Source organism: Schistocerca nitens, chromosome 8 (genome assembly GCF_023898315.1).
Source record: "Schistocerca nitens isolate TAMUIC-IGC-003100 chromosome 8, iqSchNite1.1, whole genome shotgun sequence".
Classification (NCBI taxonomy): domain Eukaryota; kingdom Metazoa; phylum Arthropoda; class Insecta; order Orthoptera; family Acrididae; genus Schistocerca; species Schistocerca nitens.
In genome coordinates this window covers 154,186,137-154,206,857 of record NC_064621.1, presented here as the reverse complement: position 1 = coordinate 154,206,857, position 20,721 = coordinate 154,186,137, and the positions used below count along the sequence as shown (strand labels likewise).

The window sequence follows — 20,721 nt, the reverse complement described above, 5'->3', positions numbered from 1 at the left end:
TTGAAGAGCTCGAAATCTCAGCAAAGTGCTGACCCAATGAGTTAGAAATTGCGAGGGGGTCCACTAATGTATCATGCACGACAGTGAGCCCATAGACCGGGGAGAAACTAGGCGCGCCTGAGAACCGTCGAAGCCGACTCCAAACTTCAGAGGAGGGAGTGAAGGTGTTAAATGAGCTAATAAAGAATTTCCAGCTTGCCTTCTTGCTATCGCGCATGACGCGACGGCATCGCGCGCGGAACTGCTTATAGCAGATACAGTTGGCCAAAGTAGGATGGTGGCGGAAAACGCGAAGAGCACGTCGCCGCTCACGTATTGCGTCACGGCATGCCTCGTTCCACCAAGGAACTGGGGGTGCCGGGGCAATTCGGAGGTGCGTGGTATTGAACGTTCTGCAGCTGTAAGAATAACTTCGGTAATATGTGTGACCTCATCGCCGACGCTGGGAAAGTGACGGTCATCGAATGTCGCTAGAGACGAAAAAAGTGTCGAGCTAGCGGAACAGTACCGACTGCAAGGTCCAAATGAGATCAATTTGTTGTGGAGGCAGACAAAAATGTAGGGACCCCAGTGTTGAGGCAAACTAGATCCGCTTGGTGGAAGACGTCTAGCAATAGTGAGCCACGTGGACAAGGATGTGGAGATCCCGAAAGCGGGTGGTGGACATTGAAGTCCCCAACCAGCAAATACGGGGGGTGGAAGCTGACCAAGAAGATGAAGGAGATCAGCTCGTGCCATTGGTGTGGACAATTGAATGTATACAGTACAAAGAGAGAACATGTATCCAGAAAGGGAAAGACGGACGACGACAACTTGGAAGGAAGTGTTCAAGGGGATTGTGTGATAATGGAGAGTATCATGGAGAAGAACCATGAGTCCTCCATGGGCTGGAGTGCCTTCAACAGAGGGGAGATCAAATTGGACGGACTGAAAATGGGGGAGAACAAAGCGGTCATGGGGACGCAGCTTTGTTTTCTGAAGACAGAACATGACCGGCGAGTAGGTCGTAAGAGGAGCGACAATTCATCCCAAGTGGCTCGAATGCCGCGTATATTCCAGTGGATAATGGACATAGGGTGAACAGAAAATGGAGGAATGTGACCAAATTTGCTGTCAACTCAACGACTGCTCAGAGCTTGCGACCGACAGCATGGAATGGCATTCAGCCGAAGGCAGAAGATCCTGATTATAGGTTGTTCAGGAGCAGCTCCTGCCACCAGCGATCGGCCGGTTGATCGGCCGCCAGCAGTGCGCCTTGGCAACACAGAAGACGGCCGAGGGCGATTTCCGCCAGGTGGTGCTGTAGATGGGACACGCCTTGGTGGAGAAGGAGATGAACTGGGTTTCTTTGTAGCCTTCTTGGAAATATGATGTTTAGAAAAAAGAGGGACAGATGGTTGTGAAGTTGGGGTACGTAAAAAATCTTCACGAGTATGCTCTTTTTTCGAAGTCTGACTTTTGGGCTCGAGATTTAGCAGAACCCGATGAAAGGTGAGCCACAGAGTGGGCAGACGAGAGTGGTGAGGTTGAATGGGCGATCTTTGCGCTGGCCAATCTGACGACCGTGGCACTAAAGGTGAGGTCGCAAGTCTGCGTGGCTGCCTCCTTTGTTGGCCGAGGAGAACCAAGGACAGTGCTGTATTTTCCTGTCTGAGGCACGGTGGGCTGTCGACTGGTGAATAATTTTCGAGCAGCAAAGGTAGACACCTTTTCCTTCACTCTGATTTCCTGGATGGGCTTTTCGTCTTTAAAAATGGGGCAATCTCGAGACGAAGCAGCGTGGTCACCCATACAGTTGATGCAGCGAGGGGATGGAGGTGGACAAGCACCCTCATGGGCATCCTTGCCACACGTAACACATTTGGCCGGATTGGAACAGGACTGGCTGGTGTGATTGAACCGCTGACACCGATAGCAACACGTAGTGTTTGGGACGTAAGGGCAAACGGAAATTATCTCATAGCCTGCTTTGATTTTCGATGGGAGTTGAACTTTGTCAAATGTCAAGAAGACAGTGCGGGTTGGAATGATGTTCGTGTCAACCCTTTTCATAACTATGAACAGCCGTTACGCCCTGGTCAGACAGGTAGTGCTGAATTTCTTCGTCAGACAATCCATCGAGGGAGCGTGTACAAACGACTCCACGCGAAGAATTTAAATTGCGGTGCGCTTCAACCCGGACAGGGAAGGTGTGGAGCAGTGAAGTACGCAGCAATTTTTGTGCCTGGAGGACACTGACTGTTTCTAACAACAAGGTGCCATTCCGTAATCTGGAACAAGACTTTACAGAACCTGCAATTGTGTCGACACCTTTCTGAATAATGAAAGGGTTGACTGTGGAGAAGTCGTGACCTTAGTCAGACCGAGAAACAACAAGGAACTGTGGCAACGATTGAAGAACTGTCTGTGGCTGAGACTCAGTGAACTTACGCTTGTGAGAAGACATAGTGGAAGATGAGGAAACCATTGCGGAAGAATCCCCCATGATTACCGGTGTCTCTGATGGCGCGCTCCTCCCACGTGGGGGCCCTCTCTGAGGGCACTCCTGCCTTAGGTGATTGTTCACACCTCAGGTCACACCTCCCGACAAACGGACGGAGGGACCAATCTGCACTTACGGAAGGTATCAGCTCGGGTAATCACCCCTCCCTGGGCCTGGCCGTTACCAGAGGGTACGTACGTGTCCTACCTCTCTACCCGGGGCGGGGAATTACGTGTTACCCCGTCACCGGCTACACACGAAAATGCGTGGGTCGGCCTTCAGACACGCACAGGGAGGAAGATAGAGAAAGGGAAAAACAAAGAAAGGGAAAGGAAAGAAGAGAGGTCTCAAACGCCACAGCAGAGAAAAGGGTAAAGAGAAGAGGTAAGGAAAAGAGAAGGACAAAGGAAGGATGAAGACATACAAGCAGAGAAGGTGAAGAATGCGTTACATTTACGAGCGTCCGTCTCCGGATATAGGCACAAACCATACTCCCAGAGGGGGAGAAAGGGAAGGAAAGAGCCAGAGGTGAGGGGAGGGGGGGCGAAAAGGAAGGTATGCAGCCCGGAAAGGAAGGCGGGCAACATTAGCTCGGAGTCCCTTCTTCTAGTCATGTTGTGCCACAAACTTCTCTTCTCCCCAATCCTATTCAATACCTCCTCATTAGATACGTGATCTACCCACCTTATCTTCAATATTCTTCTGTAGCACCACGTTTCGAAAGCTTCTATTCTCTTCTTGTCCAAACTAGTTATCGTCCATGTTTCACTTCCATACACGGCTACACTCCATACTAATACTTTCAGAAACGACTTCCTGACATTTAAAGCTATACTCGATGTTAATAAATTTCTCTTCTTCATAAACGCGTTCCTTGCCATTGCCAGTCTAAATTTTATATCCTCTCTACTTCGACCATCATCAGTTATTTTGCTCCCCAACTAGCAAAACTCTTTTACTACTTTAAGTATCTCATTTCCTAATCTAATTCCCTCCACATCACCCGGTTTAATTCGACTACATTCCATTATCCTTGTTTTGCTTTTGTTGATGTTCATCTTATATCCTCCTTTCAAGACACTGTCCATTCCGTTCAGCTGCTCTTCCAAGTCCTTTGCTGTCTGACAGAATTACAATGTCATTGGCGCACCTCGAAGTTTTTATTTCTTCTCCCTGGATTTTAATACCTACTCCAATTTTTTCTTTTGTTTCCTTTACTGCTTGCTCAATATACAGATTGAACAACATTGGGGAGAGGCTACAACCCTGTCTCACTCCCTTCCCAACCACTGCTTCCCTTTCATGCCCCTCGACTCTTATAACTGCCACCTGGTTTCTGTAGAAATTGTAAATAGCTTTTAGCTCCCTGTATTTTACCCCTGCCACCTTTAGAATTTGAAAGAGTTTATTCCAGTTAACATTGTCAAAAGCTTTCTCTAAGTCTACAAATGCTAGAAACGTAGGTTTTCCTTTCCTTAATCTAGCTTCTGAGGTAAGTCGTAAGGTCAGTATTGCCTCACGTGTTCCAGTGTTTCTACGGAATCCAAACTGATCTTCCCCGAGGTCAGCTTCTACCAGTTTTTCCATTTGTCTATAAATAATTTGCGTTAGTATTTTGCAGCTGTGGCTTCGTAAACTGATAGTTTGGTAATTTTCACATCTGTCAACACCTGCTTTCTTTGGGATTGGAATTATTATATTCTTCTTAAAGTCTGAGGGTATTTCGCCTGTCTCGTACATCTTGCTCACCAGATGGTAGAGCTTTGTCAGGACTGGCTCTCCCAAGGCCGTCAGTAGTTCTAATGGAATATTGTCTACTCCCGGGGCCTTGTTTCGACTCAGGTCTTTCAGTGCACTGTCAAACTCTTCACGCAGTATCGCATCTCCCATTTCTTTTTCATCTACATCCTCTTTTATTTCCATAATACTGTCCTGAAGTACATCTCCCTTGTATAGACCCTCTATATACTCCTTACGCCTTTCTGCTTTCCTTCTTTGCTCAGAACTGAGTTTCCATCTGAGCTCTTGATATTCATACAAGTGGTTCTCCTTTCTCCAAATGTCTCTTTAATTTTCCTGTAGGCTATATCTATCTTATCCCTATTGACATAAGCCTCTACATCCTTACATTTGTCCTCTAGCCATGCCTGCTTAGCCATTTTGCACTTCCTGTCAATCTCATTTTTGAGATGTTTGTATTCGTTTTTGACTGCTTCATTTACTGCATTTTTAAATTTTCTCCTTTCATCAATTAAATTCAATATTTCTTCTGTTACCCAAGGATTTCTACTAGCCCTCGTCTTTTTACCTACTTGATCCTCTGCTGCCTTCACTACTTCATCCCTCAGACCAACCCATTCGTCTTCTACTGTATTTCTTTCCCCCATTCCTGTCAATTGTTCCCTTATCCTCTCCCTGAAACTCTGTACAACCTCTGGTTTAGTCAGTTTATCCAGGTCCCATCTCCTTAAATCCCCACCTTTTTGCAATTTCTTCAGTTTTAGTCTACAGTTCATAACCAATAAATTATGGTCAGAGTCCACATCTGCCTCTGGAAATGTCAGACTTTAAAACCTGGTTCCTAAATCTCTGTCTTACCATTATATAATCTGATACCTCCTAGTATCTCCAGGCTTCTTCCATGAATACAACCTTCTTTTATGATTCTTGAACCAAGTGTTAGCTATGATTAAGTTATGCTCTGTGCAAAATTCTACCAGGCGGCTTCCTCTTTCATTCTTTACTCCCATTCCATATTCACCTACTACGTTTCCTTCTTTTCCTTTTCCTACTATCGAGTTCCATTCACCCATTACTATTAAATTTTCATCTCCCTTCACTATCTGAATGATTTCTTTTATCTCATCACACATTTCATCAATTTCTTCATCATCTGCATAGCTAGTTGGCATATAAACTTTTACTACTGTAGTAGGCATGGGCTTCGTGTCTATCTTGGCCACAATAATGCGTTCACTATGCTTTTTGTAGTAGCTTACCTGCATTCCTATTTTCCTAAGCATTGTTAAACCTATTCCTACATTACCCCTATTTGACTTTGTATTTATAACCCTGTAGCCACCTGACCAAAAGTCTTGTTTCTTCTGCCACCGAACTTCAGTAATTCCCACTGTAACTTTGACCTATCCATTTCCCTTTTTAAATTTTGTAATGTACCTGCCCGATTAAGGGATCTGACATTCCATCCTCCGATCCGTAGAACGCCAGTTTTCTTTCTCCTGATAACGACGTCCTCGAGTAGTCCCCACCCGGAGATCCGAATGGGGGACTATTTTACCTCCGGAATATTTTACCCAAGAGGACGCCATCATCATTTAATCATACAGTAAAGCTGCATGTCCTCGGGAAAAATTACGGCTGTAGTTTCCCCTTGCTTTCAGCTGTTCGCAGTACCAGCACAGCAAGTCTGTTTTGGTTAATGTTACGAGGCCAGATCAGTCAATCATCCAGACTGTTGCCCCTGCAACTACTGAAAAGGCTGCTGCCCCTCTTCAGGAACAACACGTTTGTCTGGCCTCTCAACAGATACCCCTCCGTTGTGGTTACACCTACGGTACGGCTATCTGTATCTTTGAGGCACGCAAGCCTCCCCACCAACGGCAAGGTCCATGGTTCATGGGGGGAGGGGAAAGTAGCTATGTTAAACAAATAACAAAATGTTGATCATACATACCTTGCCTCTCTTTCTGTCTCATTTCTGTTGTTTTACTGATAGCATCCAAAATGCTTTTATCATGGGGTTGTAGTCTTAAAGCACACCCATAAGACAATAGTGCTTCTGTATAGTGTCCTGTGGCAAGTTCAATTTCACCTTTACGGAAGTAACCCTGCGGAAGTAAGTGCAATATTATAACAACAATTTTCCACCCTGTGTTGGATGCACGCACGCACGCACGAGAGAGAGAGAGAGAGAGAGAGAGAGAGAGAGAGAGAGAGAGAGAGAGAGAGAGAGCATTTCCCATCTGTAATAATATTTCTACCAGCAATGAAGAAATCTATGGAATTTCCATTCTGTATCTACAAAAACATATGTACTGCTTCTTTTTCTTTAAATTAGTACACTCTGCTACAGATATTACCGTTCAACTCACGAACTGGCCCATGAACATTAAAATGCTTGCCAAACTAAGAACCTCTTGAGTGTGAGATCGCAAGTTCAATCTTTAGTAAGAATCATTTTCAAGTGCAATGTTAACAATTATGACAGGAAAAATATTAGTTGCTTATGACTCAACTTGTGCATCACATGTGTGACAGACAATGACTGACTGGGAGACTCAGAGATCAACCTTCTACGAGATGTATGTATTATGTGGACACTATATTGTGGCACTTTTAAGTGGGGAGTGTTTTGAATTATGTTGGATAACATATCAGTACAGGTCGGGTCTAAACTACCACTGCCAGCTGCAGCAAAAAATTGTACTGCAGCCACTACAAAATGCTTTGTGTTTTCCAATTTGCTTTGTGTCATGGATTACTTGTTTTTTCCTTATTTTGAAATGAATGAAGATACTAATCTTCGTGCATGAAGGGATTTGAATGCAACTCTCATCACAAGAAACGGTATCAGCGATCTGTATGACCGTTACGTCAGTTCTGCTTTTGTGGAAGCACAGAATGTGGATGTAGCATGGCAGTCTTGACAGAGATGGGGCTTATTCCCATACACCGTTCCTCTCCCTCATGCAGAGTTATTTGTTTATAGCCATGGGCAAATGCCATGATAAACTATTCACACATTACTTTCACAAAATGAAAATCGTATACATTCAGGAAATGTTCAAAACAAGCCATTAACTTGCACCATGAACACTGAATGAAAAAATAGCATGCCAAAATGATCAAAATGGTTCGCACCAACACCATCAAGAGGCAAACTCCTTCAGAGTTACAAACCACGCAGGACATTCGGCTAGTTTCCACTCTTGAAGAATGCCTATAGATTGGTACTGTTGTAACAGGGTGATGAGAACAGCTGGAATGTGATGGCATGCAACAGAATACGAAACAGTGTGTGGAGCTTAAAGTGAAAGTGGCTATCTTTTACGGTGTAGCTGCAGATAGTGCAATAATATGTTTTAAAGTCATGGGAAAAAAAACAAAAATCCAGAGCCGGAATTTGTCCAGTGGTTCCAGGTGGTGTGAATTGCAATGTCATACACTTTAGGAGGGATAGTTTGCTCTAAAGGAGTATGATTTTTGTACGTAGACCACGAATTCAGCAGACGCAAGTTACCGTATTTACTCGAATCTAAGCCGCACTCGAATCTAAGCCGCACCTGAAAAATGAGACTCGAAATAAAGGAAAAAAAATTTCCCGAATCTAAACCGCACCTGTAATTTCAGAATCGAAATTCAAGGGGAGAGAAAAGTTTTAGGCCGCACCTCCAAATCGAAACAAAGTTGGTCCATTGCAATATGAGACACAATTTAGGTCGAATGAATGACTATACAGCTACAGTAGTTTGGTTCGAGTCGTAACCTTAGCAGTTAAGCTTTACCAGGTAGCCATTGCTATGCGTCAGGCGCTCCGTCCGTATTTATACGGGTACCCTTCCTTTTTCATGTGCTTCATCTGGTTTGAATCAATTGCTTAGTTTGCTTCGATCTGATAATTGCCGTTTTCTTTGTTATAGGTGTTTACGTCACTCTAAGCTGAAAATGCATTACTGTACTGTGTCGTGCATTGACGCATTTTGATAGTGCGTGTTTACGGCCTGTCGCCGCTCGCGGCATGACTTGCTTTTGTGAGCTCTACCGCCGCTTAAAAAAAAAAGAGGAATCGTCTCATTAGCGAAACAATGGCAAGAGACTGCTATTTGTGGTTACTTACACTGCTGCTTTCTTTGATAATGATCAACAAGAACCAAATAATAGACTGCGTATGACAGAACATGTTCTGAAAGAGAGGTAGGTGAAAATTTTTCTCCGTTTAAAAATCTTAGCGGCCGCTTCTTTAGTATATCAAATTCTGCACAGAAATTAGAGTCATCTTAGGTTTAAAAATCTAGTCAGTTGCAGTGCTTCATTTCTGACTGTATCACTATTAGGCATAAGAATAATATGAATATAAACATGACACGATACGTATATTCTTCCACGTTTGCTGTTGTCTCACTCTAGTTTCTTAGTTTATTAGGCAGAGAGGATTTAAATGAGATAGCAGCAAACATGAAAAATATGTGGCAAAATGTTTATATTCGTATTATTCTTATGGTGAAGAGAATACTGCATGTGATTCACATTTCATCAGGTTCCTATTAGCAACCATCTCTTCTCACAGGTAGGAAAAAATTGAGAACGTAGAGTTGGCCATATTGACAAACATCCCAAACAGTCTTGCCAGTCGGATTTTCGTAGTACATTGAAATTCTGCTACATTCGAAGATGAACAATACGGAATTTGTATTTACTTCGTTGCATAATGTATGAAAATGCAGTGGTTGAAACTCGGAGCGGAGAAAAAAGCTCGTCTTGCACCCTTCTTCTTCTTCTTTTTTTTTTTTGTTTTTTTTTTTTTGTTTTTTTTTTTACTGGCGCAGAGGTTTTGGCGCCAGTATTTATCTTTGTGCCTACAAAGCTTGCCTGTGTAGCGCTACATATATTCGACGGCAGAAGTTAGTTGTGGCAGCACCTACCAACATTTTTCAGAACTTCCGCTTGCTTTGCACTTGATTCTAAGCCGCAGCCAGTTTTTTGGATTACAAAAACCGAAAAAAAAGTGTGGCTTAGATTCGAGTAAATACGGTATTTTGACCAGCTACCAGCCGAAGGAGTGTTCATACTGTAATCATTGCTCTCTTACTCCAATTTTTCCACTCTTTCTTGCTGTGATGTAAATACTCCCTATTGCCCTTGCCAGGTCATGCACAGAGAAAGAATCTTAGAGGGGCAGAGCGCCTCCAATTTCTCGCATCACAGTAAATGACTTTCCAGCCAGTTTGCCACCCAGACTAACAGCGTAACTCTATATGAATTCATTAAGGCATTTATGTTGTTTGATTTTGATACAACTATCATCTCAAATTTCCACGGTTCCTTTCATATGCATTTTCCCTTCAAATAGTGATTTGTCAGAGTTGAAAACAAATTCCTTACTAAACTATGGGGTACGTTTGTTCATCTGGCCTACAAATTTTCGAGCTGATTTCACAGTTCATCAAGTTTATGCTTTGTTTGAAATTTCACCATCTTAGTTGTGCTACCATCCACAGTTCCCTTGAAATCACAGTAATCTACGTGCTGCGCCATTTGTTGTGCATTACGTAGTAGGTCACTATCACGCACATCCTATACACTGCATCGAGCCTCCCGGAAATGCGCAAACAAGTTTTTGTAATAAGTTCACCTTGTCCTCCTCAAATATCGATATTTAACTGAAGACTGGATTTGTGGCTGCCCATCCGACAAGGATGATTAACTACATGAATTGAAACCTGTTTCAATATCACTTTCCCTTTCACTCGTTAAATACAAATCGTCATTCTACTCAACTACGTAGTCTGTACAATCAAGTGTGTATGACCACTTACCCCACTGACTCATCCTGCAGAAAAACTAATATTTCATCTGCCACTTCTTTCTCACTCTGGAAATTCCTTGGGTTCCTTTCTGATGAAATGTGTACTTCAGTAACCATTGTACAAATAATACAATATTTATTTTGTTTATCACTACCATTGCTCTGCTTTGCTTTGTATTAACACAACTAGCACTGTAGCACTTTTGAGAGTTACTTCTCAACTAAGCATTTCAACTGCTCTCTGCAGCCTCATGTTGTGCTTACCATTGGATACCTCCAGTCCCACCCCCTGTTGCCATTAGCAGGCAATATTGTGGTTACGTGTAGACAATAGGTGGGGTGTCGAATGCTATATCATTGGCCTTTTGCGACCTGACACTCAGCAGGTTCCTTGTTAGTCAGCGAAAATTGTGTAATATAAACATAAGCACAATAACATACAAACTTAAGTTCTAGAATGAATAAGTGAAACTTACATACTTTGGGCCAATCAGGTTTCAATTTTATAGCCTGTCTCGCATCCTCCATTGCTAGGGGATACTGTTGTTGTTTGAGAAAAGCTAAAGATCTATTACTGTAAAAGGTGTGGTCAGATGGATCCAACTTTATTGCATTTGTGTAATGCAATACTGCTTCAATGTATTTCTTTTCCTTCACACAATCATTTCCTTTCTCTTTATGCTGTTGTGCCTGTTTTTTTTTAAAAAAAAGAGAGAATTATGAGTACACCACACAATTCAGTTTTATCTGTTTATGTTAAGTAACATTTCTTTCTACTGTCTCTGCATTGTCTTCCTTTCTAGTTGATTGCACTATCCTCTTTAAATAATATCTTTTGTTTTCAGTTTTTCTAATGCTATAAAGATAACTCTTAAATCCTAACAAAAATCACTGTGCTCACAACAAAAATCACTGTGCTCACACAGATATTAAGTTAAAAATTGGAGAAAGACACTAGTTATTTAATATAACCCAGGAGACAGCAGCCCCTTTTTTTCCAACTGTAGTGATTTCTCTTAATTTCACTATGTTACACTCAGCTTAACTAACCACAAATCCTTTACACAAGATTAATATTAGTTTATTAACACATATTCTGACAGCTGCTTAACTTTTTTAATGTATTCCTTGATCTATTACACATGCCCCGAGACTTCAATTCAAGTTGGGATATATGGAATAGCATAGAATTGAAAATTAATTAATTTTCAATTCTGTGCCTTCCTATTTTATTATTTCTCCACCCTCATTCCTGTAATTTAATACTACAGTGTATGATGGATGTTCCATTATAGTACTCATGAAAGCAATTTCCGTTCATGATAGAATTATGTAGAGGTTCTATGTTAGTTAAGTTAGCTATCAGTCTACATGAAGATCAAATAATCAAGCATCAACTCACATGAAAAATGAACAAATAATTAAGCTTGATTTGATGCTACAAATAACATGAAATAACAACTTGTGCCATCTGGATCCTTCCTACCAACAACGGCTTATCTTAACTATGCAGATGGGAACTCTCCCTTCTGTGTCTCTTACGTTCACCTAACCTCAACCTCCATTAGTTATTCATTTCCCTGGTCCCATTCTAGAACGACACAGGCCTGTATTCTACCAAGTCACCGACCGTATGTTTACTTCTCTCTTATTCCACTGCACCCCCCCCCCCCCAATCTCACCGCCCCGACTATACTTAGCTCCCCTATCTTCTCTCCACGTCGTCCCTGTATGTTCCCACATACAATACTTGACCGTCCCACACCCTTACACTACTTATCCCTCCCCTCCCCACCCCAGCCTCCTCCTTACCCCCAACACCCAGGTCACTTGTCCCATCATGCGCTACTGCTCTCAGTCTGGCCTCGGCAGCCAGAGATTGTGGTGTGTGTGTGTGTGTGTGTGTGTGTGTGTGTGTGTGTGTGTGTGTGTGTGTGTGAGAGAGAGAGAGAGAGAGAGAGAGAGAGAGAGAGAGAGAGAGAGATTCTGATGAAGGCCTTTCTCGCTAATAGCTTATTTGTTTGACAGTCTTTTTGTTGTGTGTATTGGGACTCAGCATCTCTCTGCTATATGGTTACTTCATGGAATCAAGAGTCAAAAATACAATAAATCAGTATAAAAATGTGACTTACCAATAAATTACAATCCTGGACAAGCTTATAACCCAACAATGTCACATGCAGTTATCGTGAAAAGAAACATTCAGCATTAAAAAGTGTTAATGAATTACGAAATAACCCCAGTTAAAGTATACAGCACACAAAAAGTGGGCAATTTTAAAAATGAAAATTAATAACAACACAAAAAGGAAATGTTTAAGACTCAGGATACTCACTAGTGAACTGAAGTGAACTCATAGCTGTAGATTATTCAAATTTCAGGAAGAAGAAAACATAATTACACATTATAAATACTTTGAAACTTAAAGAAGCTCAAATAAGGGATTTTCTCTCTTTAATGATATGATTTGCTATCATCAAAAGCAGTTTATTAATGTTGCTGTAGAAACAGCCCCAAACATGGTCTATTAATCTCAGTTATTTTGATTTCTTGACACACAATCAAGTTGGACTCTGCTTATGAAGAAAAACGAAAAAGGAAATTGGCTTCAACTGTGTTGTAAAATTCATCCCAATGTGGGAGGAACTGGTGCTCTGTTTTAGGATATGGCAGAAAAATGAGTGAAATATGGGATCTATTAAGGATACAGTATGAGCATTCGAGGCATCACACTGAAGAAAGTTCAAACTAGTAGTTTTTGGAGAATTATTACAAATTAAATAAGCAACACATATGATACTCAGTTCCACAACACAGCAGCAAGATGGGCATCAGATTCAAATCTTCTTCACTAAATTCAATTAAATTAAATTTTTACAACAGTAGCCGAGAAAAACAGGCCATTAAACTGACCATGAGAAGCACATCCGTTACACTTACTTAAACAGCAACTACACATGATCTCTGCTTTCCTCGACATTTCCTAAGGAAATGTTAATTGACAAGCTATACATTTTACATCGGTTTTGTGAGATACAATGAGACTGCAGCGTTCATCTTTGACTAACATAGCACAAAAGTTGTCACAAAACTAGAAACATGCAAAAGCCATGCAATTTCTTAATCTATTTACTTATATTTACATATATAAGCCAACTTCTAATATTTCCTATGTGCCCAAATAAAATCACATGGGTCAGACAAATTACTGAACTTCACACAAAGCTGAAACATGCAAAAGCCATGCAATTTCTTAATCTATTTAATTATATTTACATATATAAGCCAACTTCTAATATTTCCTATGTGCCCAAATAAAATCACATGTGTCAGACAAATTACTGAACTTCACACAAAGCTGTTAACTGTATCTAAACTCATGCAAGCAGGCCATGAATTCCTGCACTTGTGCCACAATATTAAGAAATGTAGGGGCCTCCTTAAATATGTAAGGTGTGTACTACATATCAAAGGCTGCTATCCATGCAGTGTGGGGTGTACTAAAGGCATGCGTTTTTTTTTTTTTTTTTTTTAAGGCTCTCAATCAAATCCAAATAATGAAAGCTGTAGGGGACCTGGAAAAGTTCTAAAAAATGCCCTGCAGAGGCAAGAGTGTTAAAATGCTAGTGATTAACTGCCAAAGCATTCACAATAAACCAACAGATTTGGTAGTGCCCCTAAAAGGCTGTGGTGTTCACATAATATCTGGAACAGAAAGCTGATTAAAACCTGAAACTGACAGCAGTGAAATTGTTGGAGATAATTTAGGCAGAGTACTAATGGTAAATGGAAGTGGTTTAACTGTCACATTAGATAAGAAAAAAAAATATCAAACCCACTGACACAGAAATTGAAACTGCATGAGAGATTGTCTGTATGAGACTCAGTATCAATGGCGGGAATGATGTTAGCAACCCTCCACGATTCACAGTCACTGTAAAAAACATCTAAAGAAACCAAGACTTCCGTACGACAAGTATAAAAGAAAGCATAGAGCTATAGATAGGGAGATGCTCAATGGAACAAATTTGGCCGTCAAGAGGGCAATGTGTGTGGCCTTGAACATCCACTGCTACAAGAATATTACAAAGGATCTCTCATAAAACCCAAAGAAATTCTGGTGTACAGGATGGCAGGCAGTGAAGGAATATTTTAGGGAATTAGTTTAAAAAATGTATTTCAAAGGCCCAGTGGAATCTTTACAAGTTTTCTCCCAGAGTAATTCACACTGTGTCTACGTGACACCAGTCGCTCGCCTTTCAAAACCAAGTCGGTTCCGTCCAGTTAAAGCTGCTCACAGAAGACGCCCTGAGCCCTCTGCTGAAACTGCTAATAAATTCATGCCATTGGTTGTCACCAATAGCATGCACGAGATGCCGATTGCGTGTGGGGATGCTGGAGTTTTGTTTTTTTTTTTTTGTTTTGGTTTTTAGGGTGCAAAACTGCTATGGTCATTAGCGCCCGGTCCGTGACTTAGGAAACAGTAAAAAACGAAAATTGAACCCAGCAGCAATGGGAACGAAAGTCATAAAATTGGAGAAACTAAAAGCAGAAGGAAGGCTTAAAAATCCACAACAGAAAGGGGTTGGTTGTCCCCAAAAAAAAGCTTCAAATGACTGACGTCATTTCACTGGAACTAATAAACTCGAGAACGCGATTGGCCGAGCGCGTGTCATCTGCTAAAATGGACGATATATCAGGCGACAGCTGTAGACGGGCGCGTAACGGAGTAAAATAGGGGCACTCAATTAAAAGGTGTCTTACCGTCCACAGCTGAGAGCAGTGGGGACAGAGTGGGGGAGGATCGCCGCTTAAAAGATGTCTATGGCTAAAAAGACAGTGCCCTATCCCGAGTCTAGTTAAAATTACCTCCTCCCGACAACGCGTTCAGGAGGAAGAGATCCAAGCACAAGGAAGAGCTTTCACGTCCCGCAATTTATTATGGGGAAGTGTCGAACAATGTGCGTGCCATAAAAAGCCAACACGACGACATAAAACGCTCCGTAGATCAGCGAAGGGAATCGATTGAATAGCCGGACGAAGAAGAGAGATAGCAGCCTTGGCTGCTATATCGGCCGCCTCATTTACACAGACACCAACGTGTCCCGGGAGCCAGAGGAACGCCACCGAGACGCCCCCCAGGTGGAGCAAGCGCAGACAGTCCTGAATCCGGTGGACCAGAGGGTGCACAGGGTACAGAGCTTGGAGACTGAGGAGAGAGCTGAGAGAATCCGAGCAGATAACGTACTGTATCCGCTGATGGCGGCGGATGTAGTTTTTTTTTTTTTTGTGGGGTTTAAGGGCGCTCAACAACTGAGGTCATTAGCGCCCAGTCACAATTGTTAGAGCACATAGAATCTAGTAAAACTCAAGGGGAGGGGGGGGGGGGGGGGGACACCAGATAGTCCTTACAAAGATGCAAATAAAATAAGTAAAAGAGTTAGATGTCTTTGGACAAGCCAGTCAAAGTTATAAAACGAAGAACACGAGCAGCTGCTCGAGCGTCATCAGCTAAAATATCCGGTAAAGTAGATGGCAGGGACAGGACAACACGAGATTGACTAAAGCGGGGACATGACAATAAAACATGGCGCACTGTTAATGCTTGACCACAAGGGCACTGCGGGGCTGGGTCACCGGAGAGCAGGTAGCGGTGGCTAAACCGGCAATGCCCAATCCGCAACCTGGTCAGAAGGACCTCTTCTCGCCGAGATGGTCGGGAGGAGGTTGTCCGAGCAGTTGGGAACAGTTTAACTGCCCGGAGCTTGTTTCCTTGAAAGGATGACCAAGTATCCCACCAAAACGACACAAGCCTCTTACAAACAACCCCACTAACGTCAGATGACGGGACACAATGGGAGGCTGGCCGAGGCAGGAGGACTGCAGCATCAGCATCCTCATTCCCAGTCACTCCTACATGTCCGGGAACCCACAGAAAGCTGACAGGAGAGCCATCGTCAGCGAAAGAATGGAGAGACTGCTGGATCCGTTGCACCAAGGCATGGACCGGATAGGGGGCTCCAAAGCTCTGCAGAGCACTGAGTGAATCAGAGCAGAGTACATACGATGAATGGCGGTGGCGGCGGGCATTCTGAACGGCCTGATGGAGAGCAAAAAGCTCGGCCGTAAAGCTGGAACATTGGTTGAGGAGCCGGTATTTAAAGGTGACGGCCCCGACGACAAAGGCACAGCCGACACCATCGTCAGTTTTGGAGCCATCGGTGTAAATAAAGGTGTGACTGGCAAGTCGCGCACGAAGTTCGACAAACCGTGAGCAATACACTGCAGCCGGAGTACCCTCCTTCGGGAGCGAGCTGAGGTCGAGATGAACATGAACCGGAGCCTGGAGCCAAGATGGTGTCGGGCTCTCACCCTCGCTGAAGATGGTAGGGAGGGCAAAATCCAATTGTCGAAGCAGGCGACGGAAGCGGACTCCAGGGGGCAGCAGGGCAGACACATACAACCCGTACTGATGGTCGAGAGAATCGGCGAAGTTGGACTGATAAGAGGGGTGGTCGGGCATTGACAACAGCCGGCAGGCATACCGACACAGCAGTACATCGCGCCGGTAGGTCAATGGTAATTCGGCAGCTTCAGCATAAAGACTCTCCACAGGACTAGTGTAGAAGGCTCCGGTCGCAAGACGTAACCCCCAATGGTGGACGGAGTTGAGACGGCGTAAGAGGGATGGCCGAGCAGACGAGTAGACGAAGCTCCCATAATCCAGCTTCGATCGGACTATGGACCGATACAAGCGAAGCAGGACAGTGCAATCCGCTCCCCACGATGAACCACTAAGAACTCTGAGGACATTAAGGAAAAGTGTACAACGGGCTGCCAAATAAGAGACATGCGGAGACCAACAAAGTTTCCTGTCCAATGTGAGCCCTAGAAACTTAGTTGTTTCCACAAATGGGAGAACAACGGGACCAAGATGTAAGGATGGCGGAAGGAACGCTTTATATCGCCAAAAGTTGATGCAAACCGTCTTCTCTTCAGAGAACCGGAAGCCATTTGCCACACTCCATGAGTATAGGCTGTCTAGACAACGCTGAAGGCAGCGCTCCAGGAGGCATGTTCTCTGGGCACTGCAGTAGATCGCAAAGTCATCGACAAAGAGAGAGCCCGAGACATTAGGGGGAATGCAATCCATAATTGGATTGATCGCGATGGCAAAAAGGGCTACGCTTAAGACGGAGCCCTGAGGCACTCCGTTCTCCTGGAGGAAGACATCGGACAATACGGAACCCACACGTACCCTAAACTTTCAATCTGTTAAAAAGGAATCAATAAAAAGGGGCAGGCGACCGCGTAGACCCCACCTGTGCATAGTGCGGAGGATACCTCCTCTCCAACAGGTATCATAAGTCTTCTCCAAATCGAAGAACACGGCTACTGTTTGGCGCTTTCGCAAAAAGTTGTTCATGATGAATGTCGACAAGGTCACAAGGTGGTCAAAAGCGGAGCGGCGGCGACGAAAGCCGCATTGAACATTGGTAAGTAGCCGTCGAGATTCAAGAATCCAGACTAACCGAGCGTTAACCATGCACTCAATCACCTTACAGACACAGCTTGTAAGAGAAATGGGGTGGTAACTAGAAGGAAGGTGTCTATCCTTCCCAGGTTTGGGTATAGGAACAACGACAGTGTCACGCCAACACATGGGGACCTGACCTTCGGTCCAGACACGATTGTAGGTACGAAGAAGGAAGCTTTTGCCCACCGGAGAAAGGTGTGCCAGCATCTGAACGTGAATGGCATCTGGCCCCGGAGCAGAGGACCGGGACAGTGCAAGCGCACATTCGAGTTCCCGCATAGTAAAGGGGGCATTATAAGTTTCCAGATTCAGCAAGTGGAAGGAAGGTCGCCGAGCCTCTTCTGCCTCTTTCCTGGGAAGGAAGGCAGGGTGGTAATGGGCGGAGCTTGAAACCTCCACGAAAAAGCGGCCGAAGGCGTTGGAGACAGCCACAGGATCAACAAGGACCTCATTACCTCAGGTCAGGCCAGGTACCGAGGAGTGGCCCTTAATGCCCGACAGCCGGCGCAGGCCACCCCAAACGACAGAAGAGGGAGTAAAACTGTTAAAGGAGCTGGTGAAAGAGGCCCAACAAGCTTTTTTGCTGTCTTTGATGACTCTACGGCATTGCACTCAGAGTCGTTTGCATCGAATACAATTCGCCAACGTAGGATGGCGGCGAAAGGTGCGTAAAGCACGTCGTCGAGCACGGATAGCGTCTCTACAAGCCTCATTCCACCAGGGGACGGAAACGCGACGTGAAGAAGAGGTAGTATGAGGAATGGAACGTTCGGCAGCATTGATGATAACAGCCGTGAGGTATTCGACCTGACTGTCACAACTGAGAAAATCGTGGTCCGGAAAGGTCGCCAGGGAGGAGTAAAGTCCCCAGTCAGCTTTCGGTATGTTCCAGCTCGAAGGACGTGGGGATGGAGTGTGGTGCAGGAGACGAACGACACAGGGGAAGTGGTCGCTCGAATAGGTGTCAGAAAGGACATACCACTCGAACCGACGGGCAAGAGTGGTAGAACAGATCGAAATGTCCGAGTGGGAGTAGGTATGAGTACAGTCCAAGAGGGAAGTCGGGGCGCCAGTATTGAGTCAGACAAGATTGAGATGGTTGAAGACATCCGCCAAGAGGGAGCCTCTTTGACAGGATGCAGGAGAGCCCCAAAGGGGATGATGGGCATTGAAGTCACCAAACAATAAAAATGGTGGGGGAAGCTGAACAATCAGGTGCATCATGTCAGCCCGACTAACTGCGGATGACGATGGAGTGTAGACGGTACAAACGGAAAAAGTAAAGGCAGAAAGAGTAATATGGATAGCTATTGCTTGGAGTGGGGTGGTCAATGGGATGGGATGGTAATAGACATCGTCCCGAACGAGCAACATGACCCCACCATGAGCTGGAATACCATTCCCAGGGGTGAGGTCATACCGCTCCGAGGTATAGTGGGTAAAGGCAATACGGTCGGTTGGGCGCAACTTGGTTTCCTGGAGACCAAGGACGAGCGGACAGTGCTGGCGGAGGAGCAGTTGTAATTCCTCCCGATTAGAGCGAATACCTCTTATGTTCCAATGTAACAAGGCCATCGCTAGTCAGAAAAAAAGGGGGGAACGAGACGGGGGAAGAGCTGGTCACCTCAACGGCCGTGAAGGGCAAGGTTTTGAGGGAACAACGCTACAACCGGTGGGAGGCGGATCCTGTTCCATCGAGTCGTCGCCAGCTGCGGCCGCTGTCCCGGGTTGCGTAGGAGGGGCAGCAGCATTTGCCGACGAGAGGCCAGCTGAGCGCCTGGCAGCAGAGCGTCCCGGCGAAACTGAGGACGGCCGGGAGCAGCGACTCACGGATGGAGCGTTAGACGAAACGCGCCGAGGTGGAGAGGGTGATAGAGACTTCTTCTTGGAGGCCTTCTTGGAAGTCCGAGGAGGCACAGGGGTGGTGGGCTGGACCCGAAGAATGTCTTCACGCGCGGGGTCCGTTTTGGAACACCGGACCTCGGAAGCCGGGGTCCGGAATGTTTCCCCGATGGACGCCTGAGAAGAGGATCGCTTCTTCTTGGAGGGGAGGAGGGGTGGGGGGGTCCCTGGGGCAGAGAGGGCGGGGGCCGTGGGGTAGGATGATTTGGAAGGGAGGGATTTGGGAGGCAGAGGCATAGACCCCGGTTGGGGGGAGGAGGTAGAGGGGGACAGGATAGGGGTGAGGATACTGTGGAAGGAGTGGACACGACTGAGGCAAACGAAGTTGTCAACGTCACGGGATGGAGGCAGTCATACTTCTTCCTGGCCTCAGAATAAGAGAGACGATCCAAAGTTTTGAGTTCTTGTATCTTCTTCTCCTTCTGATATGCGGGGCAGTCTGAGGATCTAAGCGAGTGGATGCCAGGACAATTAATGCACCGAGGTGGTGGGGTGCATGTATGTTCCTCACGAAGAGGACACCCACAATCGCCACAAAGGGGCTCAGCCTCACACCGTGACGACATGTGCCCAAAGCGCAAACACCGAAAGCAGCGCATAGGAGGCGGGACGTAAGGTCGCACGTCGCACCGGTAGCACATCACCTTTACCTTCTCCGGGAGAACGTCCCCCTCGAAGGCGAGGATAAAGGCCCCGGTGTCGATGCGACGGTCTTTGGGGCCGCGCTGGACTCGCCGGACGAAATGCAAGCCTCGGCACTCCAGGTTGGCCCTGAGCTCCTCATCAGATTGCAGCAGGAGGTCCCGATGAAAAATAACACCCTGCGTCCTATTTAGTGCCAGATGCGGGACAATGGACACTGGGATGTCCCCTAGGCGATTGCACGCCTGGAGTGCCGCCGACTGTGTGGCGGAGGTGGTCTTTATAAGAACGGACCCCGAACGCATTTTACTGAGAGCCTCGATTTCCCCGAAGATGTCCTCGATGTGCTCAACAAAGAACATGGGCTTCGAGGTGGCGAACGTCCCCCCATCGGTCCGAGAACAGACCAAGTAGCGGGGGAAGTACTTCGCCCCAAGCCGGCGGGCCTGTCCTTCCTCCCAGGGAGTGGCCAAGGGGGAAAGGAAAGGAGAACCAGAACCAGAGACAGTACCTTTCTTTTTAAAAGACTCAGCCGCAGAGTGACCTGATACATGTTGAAGTTTCATCTGCGAAACGTCCGCCCCGATACCACCCACTCCGACCAGGGGCTCT

General features: G+C 45.2%; 1 protein-coding gene across 2 annotated transcripts in view; it reads right to left on the bottom strand.

The window, feature by feature from the left end:
* LOC126198791 (uncharacterized) overlaps positions 1 to 20,721 on the bottom strand; it is an 82,399-nt gene that overhangs the window by 33,549 nt on the left and 28,129 nt on the right. For both annotated transcript variants that reach the window (XM_049935359.1, XM_049935361.1), the window contains exons 3-4: positions 10,509 to 10,718; positions 6,177 to 6,330 (exon numbers count right to left, since the gene is read on the bottom strand). In XM_049935359.1, the coding sequence (XP_049791316.1) occupies positions 6,177 to 6,330; positions 10,509 to 10,718 (364 nt within the window). The remainder of the gene's footprint in view (positions 1 to 6,176; positions 6,331 to 10,508; positions 10,719 to 20,721) is intronic.